The following is a 19,519-nucleotide window of genomic DNA, read 5'->3' as shown; positions in this document are numbered from 1 at the left end:
AAGTTGGATAAATGAAAGAAAACCTAAAACTGTATACATCGAGAAAATATATCAAATCAGTACTTATCGTAGCTGCTTTTGAGAATTATTTCAGAATATTCTACTTTTTGTGTGTATCATTTATATAATTTTAATGCACGGCAAAGGTTAATCTCAAACGTGCGTTACAAAACTGTGTTATAAAAATTCGTTGTTCGTGAAAATTCATTTTGTTAATGTTAAATTAGATGTTTTGATTTTAATTTGTTAACAAAATTTTTAAAATTTCAATATTCTTCAAAACTATTCCCAAAATTTTTTGAATGAACTTTATTCTTTATTAAAATTATCACGGAAAAAAGCTAAATAAACATTATCTAGCATAACTAGAAAGGGGTCAAAACAACGCTTACAATTTTTTTTGATAGAGAAATAAAGGGATATCATGAAAAAAAGGTATGTTTACTTAATACAAGTTTCGTCAGACATGTTGTTATACGGTTATTTAATATCTGTAGTATTTCAATATTCTTCAAAACTATTCCCAAAATTTTTTGAATGAACTTTATTCTTTATTAAAATTATCATGGAAAAAAGCTAAATAAACATTATCTAGCATAACTAGAAAGGGGTCAAAACAACGCTTACAATTTTTTTTGATAGAGAAATAAAGGGATATCATGAAAAAAAGGTATGTTTACTTAATACAAGTTTCGTCAGACATGTTGTTATACGGTTATTTAATATCTGTAGTTTACATATTTTATTTATTTATAAATCATATCTAAATTTCATTATTATACATTGAAATCGAATGAATAATTCTCTAATTAAATCTAAACGCTTATTTCATTAAACACATAGGGGAGATCGGGGCAACTTCGGCATGCGGGGCAAGTTTGTCAAGCGCTTTTTTTAAAAAACAAATTAAAAGGAGACTTTGGTTATAGGTTAGGCAGTTGAGTTTTATTGGTGGCTTGTTGAGTGTAGTGTTTTTATTGTTCTCCAACAAGCGTAGTTGAATTATCAAGCAAATTTTCATTTTCGTTCAATTCCATATAATATTTTTTTTCCATTTATATTGAATTGGCAGGTTTTGTTATAATTCCATGATAACGAAAGTTACTTTTCCTGTTAGAAGGATGTAACTTCAACTTATTCACGTGGCCAGATCGTGGCTTGGCATTCTGTTCTCAGGGTTGTACTTAATGTTTCGAAATCATGACTAGCGGGGTAAGATCGGCAACATAAAGCCACATTAGAAGCAAAGGATAAAAATCAAACAGATGATAAATGAAAACATGTTTGCATTTGTTATTCATGTATATATGTCTTTGAACTTGCATTTCGTTGTAATAATATTAAATGGGTGTTGGATTTGTATTTCTTTGTTTTAATAGTGAATTCCAACTTATACATTGTTAATAACATAATTTTATATACGTGCCTATCTTGCCCCATTACTGTTGCCCCTATACCAGGGGCAACTTTAATAAAAATAATTAAAATAATTACAACTTTACAAAAAGAGAGAAGTTGCCGATCTTGCCCCTATACCCGGGGCAACTTCGTCAATTTCTCTCTTCTTGTAAAGTTGTAATTATTTTAATTATTTTTATTTCCAAACTGATTTTAACCAGTTCTATAGTAAGGTAACATTCCAATAGACAATATGCAAAGCTTTTTTTTCAGTTTACAGCAGTATTTATTACACAAAATTTAAGTAAAGCTTAACATGCCGATCTTGCCCCGATCTCCCCTATCTACGGAAAGTTTAATGACTTAACAACAAATAAATACTTAGTTACATAAATACTATAATTTCGTAAGTAAAGTATATCCCTCATTATCGATAAATAATATAATTTAGATAAAAGAGTAAATATACAATAACATTTTGCTCAGTGAATTAAACTGCTGATATATAGAAAGAATTAAGTTACAATTTATGGATTAAATACTAAAACTTTCATATTTAATGTATAGTTGCGCTTTAATTTTTTATAAATCTGCTACACGTCCTATCTGCAAAACCATCCCCAGCTGTTAACAGACCTCTACGAACAGCCAACATAACCAAGGAGATGATAGGTCATAGAGTTCTCGATACCTCTTTCTGATACTTATGCTATCGATTTATTACTTTTTTATTTCTTGATTCTCCTTTTAATCATTTAAATCAGTTTTTAAGATTTTTCAATTAAAATTTTATACACATTATGGCTTAGACTAATAACGCTATATGCAAGCAAGCACCATTGAGATGCAGCCTAGGCTTCTCCTTATTTATTACTAGTTCTGCAAATATTTATATAGAATACAGCTGTTCGTGTAGTTGTGTAAATATTAATTTATTTCTATGGCTTTGTTAGAAGAATGTTATTGATAAAATTTACCTTTAAGTTGCTGATGACGCGTTTCTGATGAAATATGTGACTTTGGTTCTAATGTGTTCTAATGGATTTGCAGAATTATGAGCTATAGAGTCACATTTGAGACATTCTGTTGGTTCCACGTTTCCAGGAAGTTCATATTGCAGCTTTCCACTTTCGGTAGATTCTGACACTTCAGTTGGCGGCGAATAATGCTGAATTTCTACCGGCTGCTGATAGTCATACATATTTATTTCTGGAAGCAGCCAATATTCAGTTAAATTTTGTTGCTGCCCGAAATCAATTATTTCTGAGGCTTGCGAATTTTCATTTATAATAGGTAGTTGCCCAAAAGTAATATTTTCTAGAACTGGCATATTTCCATTTATACCTGGTTGAGTTCCATCTGCAAAAATTTCTGCAGCTGTCCAGTGTTTATTTATATATGGTTGCTGACCATATTCAAATACTTCTGGAGATGGCCATTGGTGATATATATCGCAATATGTTTCATATCCTGTATTTTCTGGAGCTGTCCAATATTCATTTATATCCTGATAAGCTCCATATTGAGCATTTTCTGCAGCTGGCTTATGTTCATTTATAACGGAATATGCCCCATATCCAATAGTTTGTGGATCTAACCAACATTGATTTATGACAGAATACGCCCCATATTCAACATTTTTTGCACCTGTCTCATACTCGCTCCCATACGGCAGTGGCCCACATTCAGTTACTTCTGGCACTGACATATATTCATTAATATCTGATTGAGTGCCATATCCATTATATTCAGGAACTTGCCAATATTCATTTATAACTGGATAAGCTCCATATTGAATATTTTCTGCAGTTGGCATATATTCATTTGTATTGGAATATGCTGCATATCCGACAATTTCTGGACTTGTCCAATATTGATTTTCATAGGACAGTGGCCCACATTCATTTACTTCTGGCGCTGACATATATTCATTAATATTTGATTGAGGGGCATATACAGGAGCTTGCCAATATCCATTTATAACCGGATAAGCTCCATATTGAACATTTTCTGTAGGTGTCATATATTCATTTACATTGGAATATTCTCCATATTCAACGTTTTCTGGACCTGTCGAACATTGATTTCCATACGGCAGTGGCCCACATTCAGTTACTTCTGGCGCTGACATATATTCATTTCTATCTGATTGAGCCATATCCACTAATTTCTGGGAGCGGCCAATATCTAGTCGTTTCTTCTTGTCTTTCATTATCGGCTATTTCAGGAGACGACCAATAAGGCGTGAATTCTGATAGTGACCGATATCCAAATTCACCCAGTTGAGGTTCATACTGCTGATATTCTGGCAGTATTCCACTTTGTGAAAAGTCTGTAGTCGGCCCATATTCAGGCATTTCTGACCACAAATCATATGGCACAAAGAATAATGTATACTGAAATAACAGAAAAGATATTGCTCATTAATAAAAATTTACTTTTCTTTCGTATCTGAAGTTTATATATGTAATAATCTAACAATATATGTGAACAGCATTAAATTAAATGTTAATTATACGTTTTAGAAAGAAATATGAGATAATGATAATATTCAAAATAACTTAAACTGATTAAAATTAAATCATTTTATAAAATTTATTTAAATACAATTAATAATTGTTTTAATATAAAGTGTACTTATATAAAGGTATAAAATATCAACTGTCCCATTTTTCATTTTAATTAATGAGAATAACATTAATATATTCCACATATGATTCAACTTTGTACTTTCAAGTTGAGAAAATTTCTTCCAAACTTCTCTGATAGTGTTTAATTATTTGTTAAAGTATATTTAACTTTAAGTCAGGAATATGTCTAATGAAAAGTGTAATAATTTTATGTCCGAAATAAAATGTGATTTGGAATAATAGAAAGTTATTATTCTGTATATTTACACACGTGTTCATTAATCTAATGTAAAGGAAAATTGAACTTTGGAAATAAATCTTGCATCTTTTTTGTACAAGAAATAATATGAAAGCAGAAAATTTTACGAATAAATATGCATTTTTTCCCCAGTTCATTCAAATTTCTAAAGAAGTTTTTATTTTATATCACATTCAACACAGTATTAATTAAATCTATTTACTTCATTTATGATTTACGGCAATTATTAGCATTAATTGTAATTTTCTCTGTTTTCTATTACGAAATTTTACAAAGACAGTCAAATAATTCTGGAAAAGAGTTTTGAATATGGGACACAACTTATAGTTGCTCCTTTTTGTTAATCCAAGTCTTAAATTTAGATGAAATTCATTCAAAATCGCTAAATCATTTAAATTTTTTTTGTTTTTCTTGTTTTCATGAATTTAATATTATAACATTATTGTACTTTATTGTGAATTTCATATTACATAAATACATTGATATAAAATGAAATAGTATTTTTACGTAGTCAGAATTTAATATAAATACGTTAAATTTTCTAATAATATAAAATTCTCATTGCCGAAATAACTGCTACAAGTTCGTTGGAATTGTTTCGTAAATCATGTCTCAATAAAAGATAAAACTGTAGGTGTTAAGGATAATGGAGTAATTAATTTTGTTCGGTTTGCTAGTCCGATATATGTTAGAAATTCTCGACTGTCTGTTAAATTTTTATATATCAAAAAGTCCTAATATCAGCTTTTATAAACTAAAGCAAATTAACACCAAATTGATATAAACAGCAAACTTAAAATGCTTGCTAAGGGTTCATTTTTGACTTCCTTGGCAAGCGATTTGAGTGTACATTTTATTTAAATATTATTTACTATACTTTATCTAAGACGTAAATTAGAATTTCCAGATATACTCACCTGATAAGCATACACAACATAATTATTATATCCAAATGACGAATAACTTTCATTATAAACGCACTGAAAACCTGTAAAGAAACATTTCCAAATTATTATTTATTTGTTTCACAATAATATACTTATTTGTGTTAATGAAACAATAAATTATAAGTAACGAAGTTGCAAGTCGTGATCAAGTTTATCTTAAGTATTATACTGTATTAAGTTTATGGTATTGACTGGTATTATAAGTAACGGTATTACAGTAATTATGAATTGTATTAATAAATAATTAAATATTTATTTATTGCGTACCGAGACATATCCGTATGACTCACAATGGGTATCATTTCAGATGTTGATACCACAACCGAGATGGCTCCAATTATCTCTCACATATCTCGTATGTGAGCATATCAGAGATCGAATCCATTAAAAGCATATTAAATACAATCCGCAAAGAAAACCTTTTGTAATTCTCATAAAATCTGTTCAATATTTAGTATGTCATGAACAGAAAAGTAAAATTAAATATCTAATATGATGATTTTTGCTTATCATCTCTTCATTTCAATGTCTACGTTGTTATTATTTATATCTAAGCATTGGATATTTAAGAATATTTAACAGTTTCTATATATTAAATAAATAAATAAATCATTAACTTATTTTAATTATTGTTTGTTATTATTGCTGTAATGTACGAATAACTCATGCAAAATCTTTATTTCCTTAGCTGTATGCATCCACTATCTTGTCGAAATTGCCGCCATACATTTTTCTATATATTAAATAAATAAATAAATCATTAACTTATTTTAATTATTGTTTGTTATTATTGCTGTAATGTACGAATAACTCATGCAACATCTTTATTTCCTTAGCTGTAGGCATCCACTATCTTGTCGAAATTGCAGCCATACATTTTTTATCTTAATTAATCTAATTTTAACAAAACGCGTAACTTTTATATAATTATTACTTATTCTGGTATAATATTCATTTGCATTTTAGAAAAAATGTGCAAATAAAAATCTATTAGTACTGTATTGTGAATATTTTCATATTTGTTTACTTAATACATCTGTACCAATGAAAAGTAAAACATATCCCGTCATCTCCCTTTAAGTCAATTAAGGATTTGATTTATAATCCAAATGTTAAATTGAAAGCAAATAATGTAGCAGCGATGCTCATCGTGATACACTTTATAGTAATTTCATTCATGTTTTAAGCTTTTATTTAAATTTTACACTAACATTGTTTATTATCGCATTATGGAAACGCTGTAAACTAATCAGTGTAATTACACACATAATCAGATAGTTTAACTTACTTTCAGCATTCATTTTCTCAAAATTATCTCGCTTTTATTATCGCTTCTAATCAAGAATCGGATTTGACGATTGTTGAAATGATATTGTTAGCGCTTTTTTTTAATGAAACTGTTAGGGCGCCCCTAGCGATGAATATGGAGGTTCACGTTTTTTTTTCAGCTGGGTTTTCGCATTATTTTAATGGCGGAAAGTCTCTGTCAACTTGTACTGTGCTGTTATCTGACTGTATATTTCAAAGGTAAAGAAACCTTATGTTTTGTTTACATCATGTGTGGTTTCCTTCAAGAACCTCGTAACGTGATGTTACATCCGACAGGATACTTAATGATATAAGTTACGGAAATTTAGATACGGCGAAGAGGGGTTCGAATAAGCTTGACCATAACGTTGGGTGAACTTATGGCTGAGATTGATAAAACTGTGGTAGATCTTTTGTGGGGTCGTCTCGTCTAGAATAACGACAAACTGGTATTGCTAGATCCATTGGTAATGGGAGAGATTGCCCAGAATGAGTACGATTATATTAGATAGTCCAACGAAATGAGCTCACTTCGTTGCCGACTACCAAAAAAGATATGGTGACGGAAACCAGGTGAAGGTACTAACCGAGGACGTAGACATTGGCATACATTGGCGCGCAGCTGCCGGTCGTGGCAATTTCTGTGTCATGTCTATCCATAGCTTTTCGGGGACGCCTTGTACGTAAAATTCAAAGGCAAAATATTTAATTAATTAAAATTCTCTATTTATATTATAGAGTGTTAAAGCTACAATTACTCATCTTTTACGTGAATTTATTTAAAAAATACTTGCGATGTACTGTATTGTACACTACACTAATTTTTAACTTTTATTTGATTTCTGTGATAATACTTTCTAGTTATTAAATTTAAATTTCAATTTACGTAAAACGTGATCCAGAAATATTTCGATCTTATTAAATGCCTACTGCATTTTACGCTCATAGAATTATATATCCCCTTCCTCTGGCCCGTTTAATACTTATTTGTAAGGGTTATTCGTAGACCATANTGATATAAGTTACGGAAATTTCGATACGGCGAAGAGGGGTTCGAATAAGCTTGACCATAACGTTGGGTGAACTTATGGCTGAGATTGATAAAACTGTGGTAGATCTTTTGTGGGGTCGTCTCGTCTAGAATAACGACAAACTGGTATTGCTAGATCCATTGGTAATGGGAGAGATTGCCCAGAATGAGTACGATTATATTAGATAGTCCAACGAAATGAGCTCACTTCGTTGCCGACTACCAAAAAAGATATGGTGACGGAAACCAGGTGAAGGTACTAACCGAGGACGTAGACATTGGCATACATTGGCGCGCAGCTGCCGGTCGTGGCAATTTCTGTGTCATGTCTATCCATAGCTTTTCGGGGACGCCTTGTACGTAAAATTCAAAGGCAAAATATTTAATTAATTAAAATTCTCTATTTATATTATAGAGTGTTAAAGCTACAATTACTCATCTTTTACGTGAATTTATTTAAAAAATACTTGCGATGTACTGTATTGTACACTACACTAATTTGTAACTTTTATTTGATTTCTGTGATAATACTTTCTAGTTATTAAATTTAAATTTCAATTTACGTAAAACGTGATCCAGAAATATTTCGATCTTATTAAATGCCTACTGCATTTTACGCTCATAGAATTATATATCCCCTTCCTCTGGCCCGTTTAATACTTATTTGTAAGGGTTATTCGTAGACCATAATTCTTTAGGACTTTTTCTTGGGGTTCAACCTGTGGGAGGAGATCATCATTCACTCATTCAAAGCTAGAATTTTGTCGGTTTTAAGATTAAAAAGAAAAAAAACTGTGATATCTAAAGTCGTTAATTACTGGATAGTGTAGAGTAAATTAGTACAAATTACTGTGTAACTTTTATACTTGTAATTTAAGAAAATAAACGAATTGTATTTTATAACACAGTTTAACTTGTTTTATTAATTCTAAAATATGTCCATTTTATAAATAAATATTTGTTAACGTGAGTACAATGCAATATCAAAATTAAAAAAAAATGTAGGCTATTAATTATGTTTCTTTTTTCTCGACGCTTCGTACTCTGCTTAGAAGCGTGTGTGGTAAAATATACTTTGTTCTGCTCCACTTTATATAAATTACTAACTTGCAACTTGAGACATTCTATTGAAAGTGAAGAATTTGGAGATAAGTAATTTAATGCTTTACAAACACTGTAACATACTAAAATAAAGTGTTGGAGACAGATATATTTTATAGTGAAAATATTTTGTATAACACTAATAATAAATTAGGCCTACATTAATTTTATGATACAAACGTAGACAGTGTAAGATAAAATAACCATAATTTTCATTAATACAGTTTTATTTTAATGTTTGACATCTTTATTTTTTGCGTGGGTAGTGCCTGGTTTATTTGTTAGTCTCTTTCGAAGATAAATTTGATTGCCAACCACTCTATAGAAACAGCGCAGTACGATTTTTTTATATGTTAAATAATTACTTTCCCGGCTGTTATATATTACAGAGGAAAAGTATGGCAATCGGTCAAAAAAATGACCCCCTTCCCATATTTTTACATTTTTGTCCGTACGACACCTTGAAATGTCGAGAAATGCAAAAATGTTCGGGGCTAATTTCTATATTCACGGATGTTAGTGTATGTGTGCGTGCTTAAGATAATTCTATAATATAAGGATATATATAAATTAAATTAGATTTATTAAAGTGTTTATTCGGTATGGTGAAAAAGAAAAAAAATTGGAAGAGAATGGTTGGAATTATGATTACAACAAGCTAAGGAATGGCTCCTGTTTTAAAAAACGTTGTTTTTTTTTACAATTTTTGTTTTTAATTCTGAACTGTTCTTGTTATTTATCTGTTCTAATTTTAACAGATTGTTATACACATAATGTTTAAATTACAAAAATGTCTAAGTGAAGAGAGGGGCCATTGTAAAGTTCGAAATGTATTTCGAATTGGTAATAGTGTGCATATATATAGGTGTATGTAATTAATTAGTAAACTCCTTTTGTCAAGTGAGTCAGTGTGACAAACCCTAATTATGTACATAGTATTAACACAAAATGTTGTAATAATAATAAGGGCAAGACGCTATAGTGATCTAAAAATATATATGAAGTGTGCATGGTAGGAAAGGCTGGCAGACTTCCATTTATGAAGGATACTACGACTATATAAGTGATTAGGAGAGTTGTTATATTCGTGGATCTGTCACTCCGTGCAATGTAAATAATGGAAAATATTTCCAAAGTATTATTGATGATTACTCGCACTTTATAAAAGTATACCTGCAGAAAAGTAAAACCCTCGAATACGGATTTTCAGCCAAATTGATAACGCTTTTGACTTTTGGCCAGCTTTTTGGGATTTGGCCTCACTGTGAGACGTGGAGAAAACCAGGAAAAATCCACGTAGCCTCCCGACCTGGCGAGGCGCGATACCACGATCGAACTCCAAGTGTTCAGGAAACGGAACTGCTTAGTCACTGGTGGGCTATGATCCTACCTAAAAGTCAGAATTGTGGGTGCGACATCTATTATGAGATGTTATTAAAATTATCTTGAATTATTAGTTATTATAAAAAGACAAAATGTAATAAACAGAGTGTTTAAATACTGTAAATGTCAATAACGAATAAAGTTTCCATTAAGTTCAACCACAATCGAGATACGATTTATGACCCCTCCATCTTCCTAACTTCTGTAGTTCCGTGTTGTAGTTTCCGTGTTCAATTAAACACGGAACTACAGAACGTTCCTTATATAGAAGTTATAGCATATCACGACAAAATGTTTATAATTGCGTCAAACTTTAATCAAACTGAACTGTTTGACGTTTATATCATCTGGAAATATTGCAAACGAACATGTAAGTAAACAAAACCACGAGAAAATATAAAATAAATACAAAATTATTTATCAAATAGAGCACACGCTGTTTATAGTATTACAGAAAATCTTTAAAATTAAAAAAAAGTATAAATAATTTAACGTATTGTATTAGTTTCTAAATATTTCTTAAAACAATGAAGAACTGTTTTTCTTAAACAATTAAAAGTATGCTGTAACGGAGCCAGATAATGTTCTGTAAACCCAAGCACAAAATTTCTAAAATATTTCACCAGTACAACAACAGTAAGAGTTTCTATACCTAATATCTCACGGTATTTACGTATGAGCCAGAATTATTTTACAGGGAAGTTAGCTTCGTATACTGTATTTATATCATAGGATTTACATATTAGTTCACAGATTTGCTTATATTTTACTAATATAGTAAATTTTAAATTTCTTATAGCCACGCTCGAAATGCGTTTGACAAACGTAACACATTGTCAAATAAAGTTGTGTAGCCATACTTTTTAAAATACTCTATTGTAGAGATTATAAACGAAACAGCAATACAAAACGATCAAAAACAATATCGATTATAAGAATTAAATAATTCTACAGGCTTCTTATAATTCTAAATTTTCCTATCTATTTCTAATATATAATGCGAGAATGTTTGTTTGATTGCTGGAGTTAATCTCAGAATATACTGAACCGATTTTTTAAAATTTTTTCTCTATTAGAAAGCTTATTACGATGCACATAAGCTGCCTTAAAACTCGGACTCTCGCTTCTTCCATCTGATTTCATCCCGACAAATAAAAAAACCCTTTAATTAACTGATTTAGACCAAATTTTGCATATTTACATAATAGTTACATTTGCATAATTTTGCATAGTATTTTGCATACTCTCTGCCATCCTGCAGGACACAATCTATTTTATAAGGATGACAACTCAAACCTTTTCCTGGATTCCTGGATTTTGCTATCCAGGAATGGGCATTCTTTGCTAGTCCGGTATGAAATTTTTCTTTATTTAATACTTTATCAAATTGTAAAAATACGGCTGATGATTATAGTACGAAAAACGTCGATTTAACGAACTAATTTGGACGAGGTGCTGTCTTTTAAAACCGAGAGTCCGTTATATAATGACTATGAGTAAACGACTACGTATATGTAGGAGGGTCAACGATATTAATACCTGTAACGATATTGTAGACCTATAAATTTCCATTGTCATCTTAAAACTCGAAAACGTAGTTAGATAGATAAAAGTCGGGACCAAACCTATAAAACCATCAGAGGAGGACCAGATTAACTATATATGAACTTCAGATTTGTAATGCAAATCACGTTATTTTAATTCAAACTTTTTCCTGAGCGGAGTTACATACATAACTGGCACGGTTCTATTGCTAACAGAAAAAGTACGATGTACAGTACGGAGGCAAAACACTACTACACTCCACGTAGACAAGTGTTATGTGCTACCTGTCGCAGTAATGGCGTAATGGCGTATCTATTTCGCGCTATATCATTGTCGCAGTAATTCAGTGAATAAAATCTATATTTTTTAAATGAATACAACTTGCTCTTTATTAGTTTTTCTGTATATAATTTCGAAATTGGATAGTTAAGCTATGAGATTTTCTAAAGATTATATTTGTATAATCTACTTATTTAATTCTTTTTTCGTGAATAAAATCTATATTTTTTTCATGAATACAACTTGCTCTTTATTAGTTTTTCTGTATATAATTTCGAAATTGGATAGTTAAGCTATGCAATATCATAATATCAGACCGTCGAGGGGCCTCATTATAGAAATCTAAACATTTATATCCTCCCCTGAAGACCCATTAAGAATATATACATATATATAATATAACCACCTAATGATTAAATTTATCATTGAATACTCTTATTAATAATACATTTTAAAGCTGATGGCTCGTATATATATATATATATGGATTTAAGTTGAAGGTTCCAATATTCAGGTGTGTATTACCTTTAGCAATCTTTAGTAATACAATGAAATAATTTTTGTCCATACAAAAAAGGCAGTCATTTACTTGAATAATTAGTTTTATAAATTAAAGAATATAATACTTATTTATATGTAAAATAATTATGAAAGGTTTTAGAATCGAATTCAAGCCATATCTCCCGAATTAATAGTCCGATTTTGTCGAAAATTTTCAGAAACGTTTCCACCTAACACACAAATCACCCTGCAAAATTTTGGAAATTTTCGACAAAAGGCACGGAAGTTATTAAGTTTCAAAGTGGGATATTTTTTGACCGATCGCCATACTTTCCCTCTTTACAGAACAAAGAGAATAAAAATTCATGTTTTGTTTGTAGTTCAAGATGAATTTCCAGAGTTATTATTATATCGTAATATATTATTTAGTGTAGGCTATGATATAGTTACGTTTAGTTTAATTTAGCCTTTGTTCTAAGCATCATAAATACGACATGGAGAGCAGGAAATCTTTTTAATCTTTCATATTTTTAGAGGCGCATAAAAAGTAACGACTCTTTTTTTTCCATCCTAAATTAATTTTATAATCGTACAGAATGAATTTTTGTCACCATTAACTGTACGAACCGTATTCTGTATTCTATCATAAAAGTATGCATTAACGGTAAAATTAATGAACTATTAGTCAATAGGGTGCCATAGTTTAGTAACGAGTCAGAACTTTCTCTTTATTTCTTCTTTGCTGGTGCTATTATCCATCGATCACCCTAACAGTCTTTACAGTGATACTCTCCTCCTATTCTATTATTGGTACTGTATTTCTTAACTTCTCATAAACAAGTTTACCTACCTCCATAATTGAAAGTAAATGTTTTTCACCAGATGCGACTGACAATAACCATTATCCTTAAATAATAGATCAAATTAATCCTTCTTCAAACAACACAAAACACACAAAGTACCATAACAGGATTTGATAAATAATTATTCTACTATGGGACACGATCTTGTGTCGAAATCTTCGGATAAATCTACCGTGTATTAATGTATTATATCACTAGAAAAACACATAAATAAAAAATTACCTGATTACTATTTGTTCGAGTAATTTACGTGGTCTTTTACTTAATGCCCACGTAAAATCTTTGCGTAATTCTTGTTTGATAACTCTTATAAATTGTTAAAACTCCAACGAATTTTTTTTAATAGTNAAATAAAGCAGACAGGATTTTATACATTTAAAAGTTGTAAAAAGTTTCACTTCAATTCAAGTTTTCCCGAATATACTCATAATAAACAATTAAAGCAAACAGATTTAAAAAATTGAAGATATGAATTTAATATTATACTTCATAACTTACTGAAAGTTTTTTAAATGACTTTAATATGTACATGTGAATAACTCATAATAATTAATGCTTGTTAGGACATATTTAAAGAAAGAAAATTGAAACAAATAAAAACAGTCATTAAAGAAAGAAAATAAAAATGTTGAACAATACAAACAAGGAATTAAACATAAAATATCAAATAATTGTGATAATACCTTTGTGAAATTTTTCTGATTCAATTGCACATTCTACTGCATTTTGATTAATTTTTGAAAGATTTAAATTTAATGCAGATTCGTTTTCATTAAACTGAATTGTCATAAATTCATTTTCTGTTATTTCTTGACTTGTATTAGATAATTCTTTAATTAAATTTTCTTCAATTATTTTTCTAGAATTATCCATCGAACATAATTCGTCTGCAAGGTTTTTGTCATTTTTCGCAGGTAATTCGTCACAAATTTCGTACATTTCTGTTGATAAATCAGATTTGTCTGATTCGACATCAACAGAAGACGATGTTGGGCTGATAAATACTAATTTACATGTTTCGTGAACCGGCAAATGATCTCGAACTATTATAATATTTTCATACGTAGTACAATCGTCAGATACTTTGTTTCCGTTTATGGTATCAGGAACTTTATCTTCAATTGACATCGTATCTGATTCCGTGCTATAAGACAGATCATCAGATGTTTCCGATAGATCGTCTTCATAGTTAAGTTCGTCCTCTTCATATATTACATCACATACTAGTGAATTTTCTTCCAGATCCAAAAACGCTTTAAATAACGGTCGTAGTGTGAAATCTCCATTTACAATCGATGTGATTTGTGCTGGAGACAGTGAAGTTTCTGGCACGTTCTTCTGAAAATGAGATTTCGAATTATTTTTTAAACATTAATTAAAGTTTAATTTAATAAACATTTAACAGTTTTATTGTAAAATAATAGCCAAGCAAATTTAATATGTTCCTAGTCACAATAAAATGATTGAAATTCTCATGGGCAATATATTACTGATATTGTATGTATTAACCTATATTAATAAAAAAAAATTAAAATACGATTCGCAATAATAAATTTATTTTTATTGTTTTTCTGTCTTTTTAACGAATCATCTTTGCATATTTTAGTAAAAATTACTTGTTTTGCATTAAGAATCCTTAGACATGAAACGTTTAATCATTGATATTTCTATGCGAATGAGAGTATTGGTATATAATTTATTNACTTATTTGTGTTAATGAAACAATAAATTGTAAGTAACGAAGTTGCAAGTCGTGATCAAGTTCTACGTAACTGCTAAACTGTGTTAAGTTTATGGTATTGTCTAGTATTATAAGTAACGGTATTACAGTAATTAAGAATTGTATTAATAAATAATTAAATATTTATTTATTGCGTACCGAGACATACCCGTATGACCCACAATGGGTATCATTTCAGATGTTGATACCACAACCGAGATGGCTCCAATTATCTCTCACATATCTCGTATGTGAGCATATCAGAGATCGAACACCCATTAAAAGCGTATTAAATACAATCCGCAAAGAAAACCTTTTGTAATTCGCATAAAATGTATTTAATATTTAGTATGTCGTGAACAGAAAAGTAAAATTAAATATCTAATATGAAAATTTTTGCTGATCATCTCTTCATTTCAAGGTCTACGTTGTTATTATTTGTATCTAAGCATTGGTTATTTAAGAATATTTAACAGTTTCTAAATATTAATTAAATAAATAAATCATTAACATATTTTAATTATTGTTTGTTTTTATTGCTGTAAAATACGAATAACTCATGCAACATGTTTATTTCCTTAGCTGTATGCATCCACTATCTTGTCGAACCATACATTTTCAATCTTAATTAATCTTATTTTAACAAAACGCGTTACTTTTATATAATTATTACTTATTTTGTAATAATATTCATTTTTATTTCAGGTAACAACTGCAAATGAAAATCTATTGGTATTGTGATTATTTTCATATTTGTTTACTTAATACATCTGTACCAATGAAAAGTAAAACATATCCTGTCATCTCCCTTTAAGTCAATTAAGAATTTGAGTTATAATCCAAATGTTATTAATGACATTAAACATTAAATTGAAAGCAAATAATGTAGCAGCGATGCTCATCGTGATACACTTTATACTAATTTTAGTCATGTTTTAAGCTCATATTTAAATATGACACTAACATTGTTTATTATCGCATTATGGACACGCTGTAAACTAATCAGTGTAATTACACACATAATCAGATATTTTAACTTACTTTCAGCATTCATTTTCTTAAAATTATCTCGCTTTCGAAAAAATTGCATCCGAAAACAATCGCTTCTAATCAAGAATCGAATTTGACAATTGTTGAAATTATATTGTTAGCGTTTTTTTTTTATGAAACTGTTAGGGCGCCCCTAGCGATGAATATGGAGGTTCACGTTTTTTTCAGCTGAGTTTTCACATTATTTTAATGGCGGAAAGTCTCTGCCAACTTGTACTGTGCTGTTATCTGACTGTATATTTCAAAGGTAAAGAAACCTTATGTTTTGTTTACGTCATGTGTGGTTTCCTTCAAGAACCTCGTAACGTGATGTTACATCCGACAGGATACCTAATGATATAAATTACGGAAATTTAGATACGGCGAAGAGGGGTTCGAGTAAGCTTGACCATAACGTTGGGTGAACTTACGGCTAAGATTGTGTGAGATCCGAATAGCCCCCGGGTCTAAAATAATAATTTAAAATTTAAGTAAAGTCTTTATAGAAAAATATTCTTCTATTTTATCTGGGAAAATAACGTTTTTTCTAGCGTGGGAAAACAGCTAGGAGAGTCACTTCCTTTGACGGAAGTATGAGCATCCTCTGTTTTTCCCTTATCTGTTAGAAATCTCGCTTCGATGGGAACTGTCTACCCCTCATTTCTTCCCCCTTCCCATCCGTTCACGTGGAAGAATCTTAGAATGATGATTGGTCGTAAATGGGAAGATATAGTCGAAATTCAGCCGAATTCAGGGAGTTCGTCGGCAGATCCGAGAGTGACAAGACTCCGCTCATTTGCTCTCTAAGGCCAACATCCTTAAGAGTTCGTCCGTGGATCGGAGAGTGGAAAGGACTCCACACATATGCCAGCAGACCAACGCCATAGTCGTCTCCTAACAAGTTAATCCTAAGTTATCAATGAAGGACCTTCGCCAAGATAAGAAGACGACACAGCTTGTTTAACAGGTTGTATGTTATTTAAGGAATTGAGAACTCTCACTCTCGTAAATGTATAGGTTAAGAATACATTTCTCTCTCGACACGTTTGAGTAATTTCTTCGTCTTGTTCGTTTGATTTGATTGTTTATCTAATTCCCTTTCTGTAGAATATTGTTATTTTTAGATTTATTAAATTTTACTACTTTACTGTTTAAGACATGTCTCTGGATTATTTCCTGAATCAGATCTACGGCATAAATTTCACGCGTGTTTATCCGCGTTACGAGAAGTAGATAAACTGGTGTCGGGACCTGACGATACCTAGAATTCACCCTCTAGATCGTTTTTTTTCACATTTTAGCGCCCTCCTATAAAAAGTTAGAGAGACCGATCTCACGATCGAGTGCCCGTAAGCGGCATAAACTTAGTTTACGTCCTTGGCTTCTCACAATTGGTAGATCTTTTGTGAGGTCGTCTCGTCTACTATCACGACAAACTGGTAGTGTTGGATCCACTGGTAATGGGAGAGATTGCTCAGAATGAGAACGATATTTCGTCTGATGTCGATTCTGTTGCCGACTACGAAAGAAGATATATGCTGATGGAAACCAGGTGAAGATGCTAACCAAGGACGTAGACAGTGGAAGTGTCAGAGGTTCCGCGGATGAGTCATCGGCAGGTCCGAAATCACAGTATCGCTTGACAAAGTTAGAATTGCTGATGTTTGATGGTAACCCCAGAGAGTGGTTGAAGTTTTTGAGTTAGTTTAAAGGATTCTTGAAAATGAAAGTATTTCAGCGAAGGATAAATTACAGTTTTTGCTCTTCGTATCTGTATAATAATTTCTGCGTATCTGTATAATAATTTCCCTAATTGTATTAATATTTTAAATCGTTTGATTTTTTGTATGTTTTTTAATTGGTTGATGCAATCATCAACCAATTAAAATATTCTATCAACTAATTTGTCGATTGTTTGATTGTATTAACTTGATTCTTTAGATATCGAAAATTAAATAAAGAACATTATGTTAATTTAAGCGTGCAGAAACGTTGCTGTTGTTTCAGCAAAGATCTTATTTTCACTTTATCGAGTGCCTAGTAAGTAATTTGCAGATTACCTAGATAATCTGCACATTACCTAGGTAATTTGAGAAATAGAACAATTTTAGCAACTTTAACGGATCACCCTAGTTAATCTGCAGATTACCTAGGTAATCTGCAGATTAACGATTTTCGAGCTTTAGCGGTGACATATGTACGGAATATTTGCTAAATAGCATTATTTCTCACTTACACCAGCAAATGTCGTCATTCAACATGCGCTGATGGTGAATGTTGAATAAAAATATTTTTATTACGTTAAGTTAAAAATGCAACTTTTTAATATGTCAAAATAGGAGAAAGCGTAAGTAACAGCACATGTAAATAAACTGTTAAACTAAAACAAACAGTACATTCTAAATCAGAAAAGGAAAATACAGTGAAACCTCGGTATACGTCTGCTTTAGAATACGTCCAATTCGGAATACGTCCTGTTTGGACGAAACAAATTTTGCTCGGTATACGACTTTTGTTCGGTATACGACTTAATTCAATTATACGCGCCATCTATGAACAAGTAGCACTATCAGTGTATTATACCAAACTAAACGTTCGCGGTGCCACAGTTTATAACTTTGTTAAATTTCTTTTTATTTTAATTTGTAAGTAAAATGTTATTATTTTTATTAATCATGAATTGCAAAAAGGCAACAGAAAAAAAAACGACTAAAATCACAATGGAACTGAAAAAAATAAATTGTTGAGAAATATGAAGATGGCACGCGTGTTCAAGATTTAACTGTTGCATACCGTATTTCGAGAACGAGTTTACATAAACTTAAATACAATATTACAACTTCATATGTAATATTTTTGTATTTAAGTTACAATTTTTTAAGCATACGTGTTCTTCCTCCATGGCCTGTTCTGCTGTGAGTTTCAGATACTATACTGAACTATTTATCATTGATAATATAATACTGTATATCCGTTTCTCCTGGTTTTAATAGTACAATTAATTTCTCTTCATCACTAATTTTTAAAATGTCAAAACGTTTTAATCGTCTGTAATCCAAAGGTGTGCTGTACTTAGTTTTAGCAGAAATCACTTCAGAAAGTATTTTAGAGTACTTTTCTTGAGAAAAATAAAAACAATTGTCTTCTCATTTACTTGCAATTAATGCACGTAACGTTTCAAAAAAAAGTTCTTGGTTCACTGCAGTATCCATTCAATATAAATTAGGGTATTGGATAAAAAAAAATAAAATTTAAGAAAACATTGAACGCATCAGCAAACCTTGCATAAGACTGGCAAACAGCAGTGTTCCAGAGTATAACAAATAGATACCACGTGATTTCAGTTGCAACAGAACAAAGGATTTGGCGACAGGCCTTTCTGTCGACATCGGCTTCTCGGGTATCGTTTTGACCTCCACCAAAATTTATCTGTGCTTGTCGACATACACCGGCGATTGTTCGAATGTTTAATAATATAACCAAATATTCGGTCTTTCACCGACGTATTTTGTATGTGTCGACATTC

At 30.8% G+C, this 19,519-nt stretch overlaps 1 protein-coding gene across 1 annotated transcript; it reads right to left on the bottom strand.

Moving 5' to 3' along the window:
- Window positions 1-2,377: 2,377 nt before the first annotated feature.
- On the bottom strand, window positions 2,378-5,257 carry LOC111638992. Its single transcript, XM_023384769.1, has 2 exons — window positions 5,205-5,257; window positions 2,378-3,794 (listed from the first exon to the last, which is right to left on the bottom strand). Exon 2 carries the CDS (start codon window positions 3,608-3,610, stop codon window positions 2,378-2,380), a length of 1,233 nt encoding a protein of 410 aa, XP_023240537.1. The 5' UTR covers window positions 3,611-3,794; window positions 5,205-5,257.
- Between the last annotated feature and the right edge of the window lie 14,262 nt (window positions 5,258-19,519).

This window comes from Centruroides sculpturatus, unplaced genomic scaffold, assembly GCF_000671375.1.
Source record: "Centruroides sculpturatus isolate CEXI.00-Female unplaced genomic scaffold, Cexi_2.0 scaffold1066, whole genome shotgun sequence".
Taxonomy (NCBI): domain Eukaryota; kingdom Metazoa; phylum Arthropoda; class Arachnida; order Scorpiones; family Buthidae; genus Centruroides; species Centruroides sculpturatus.
This window is presented reverse-complemented; position numbering and strand designations above follow the sequence as displayed.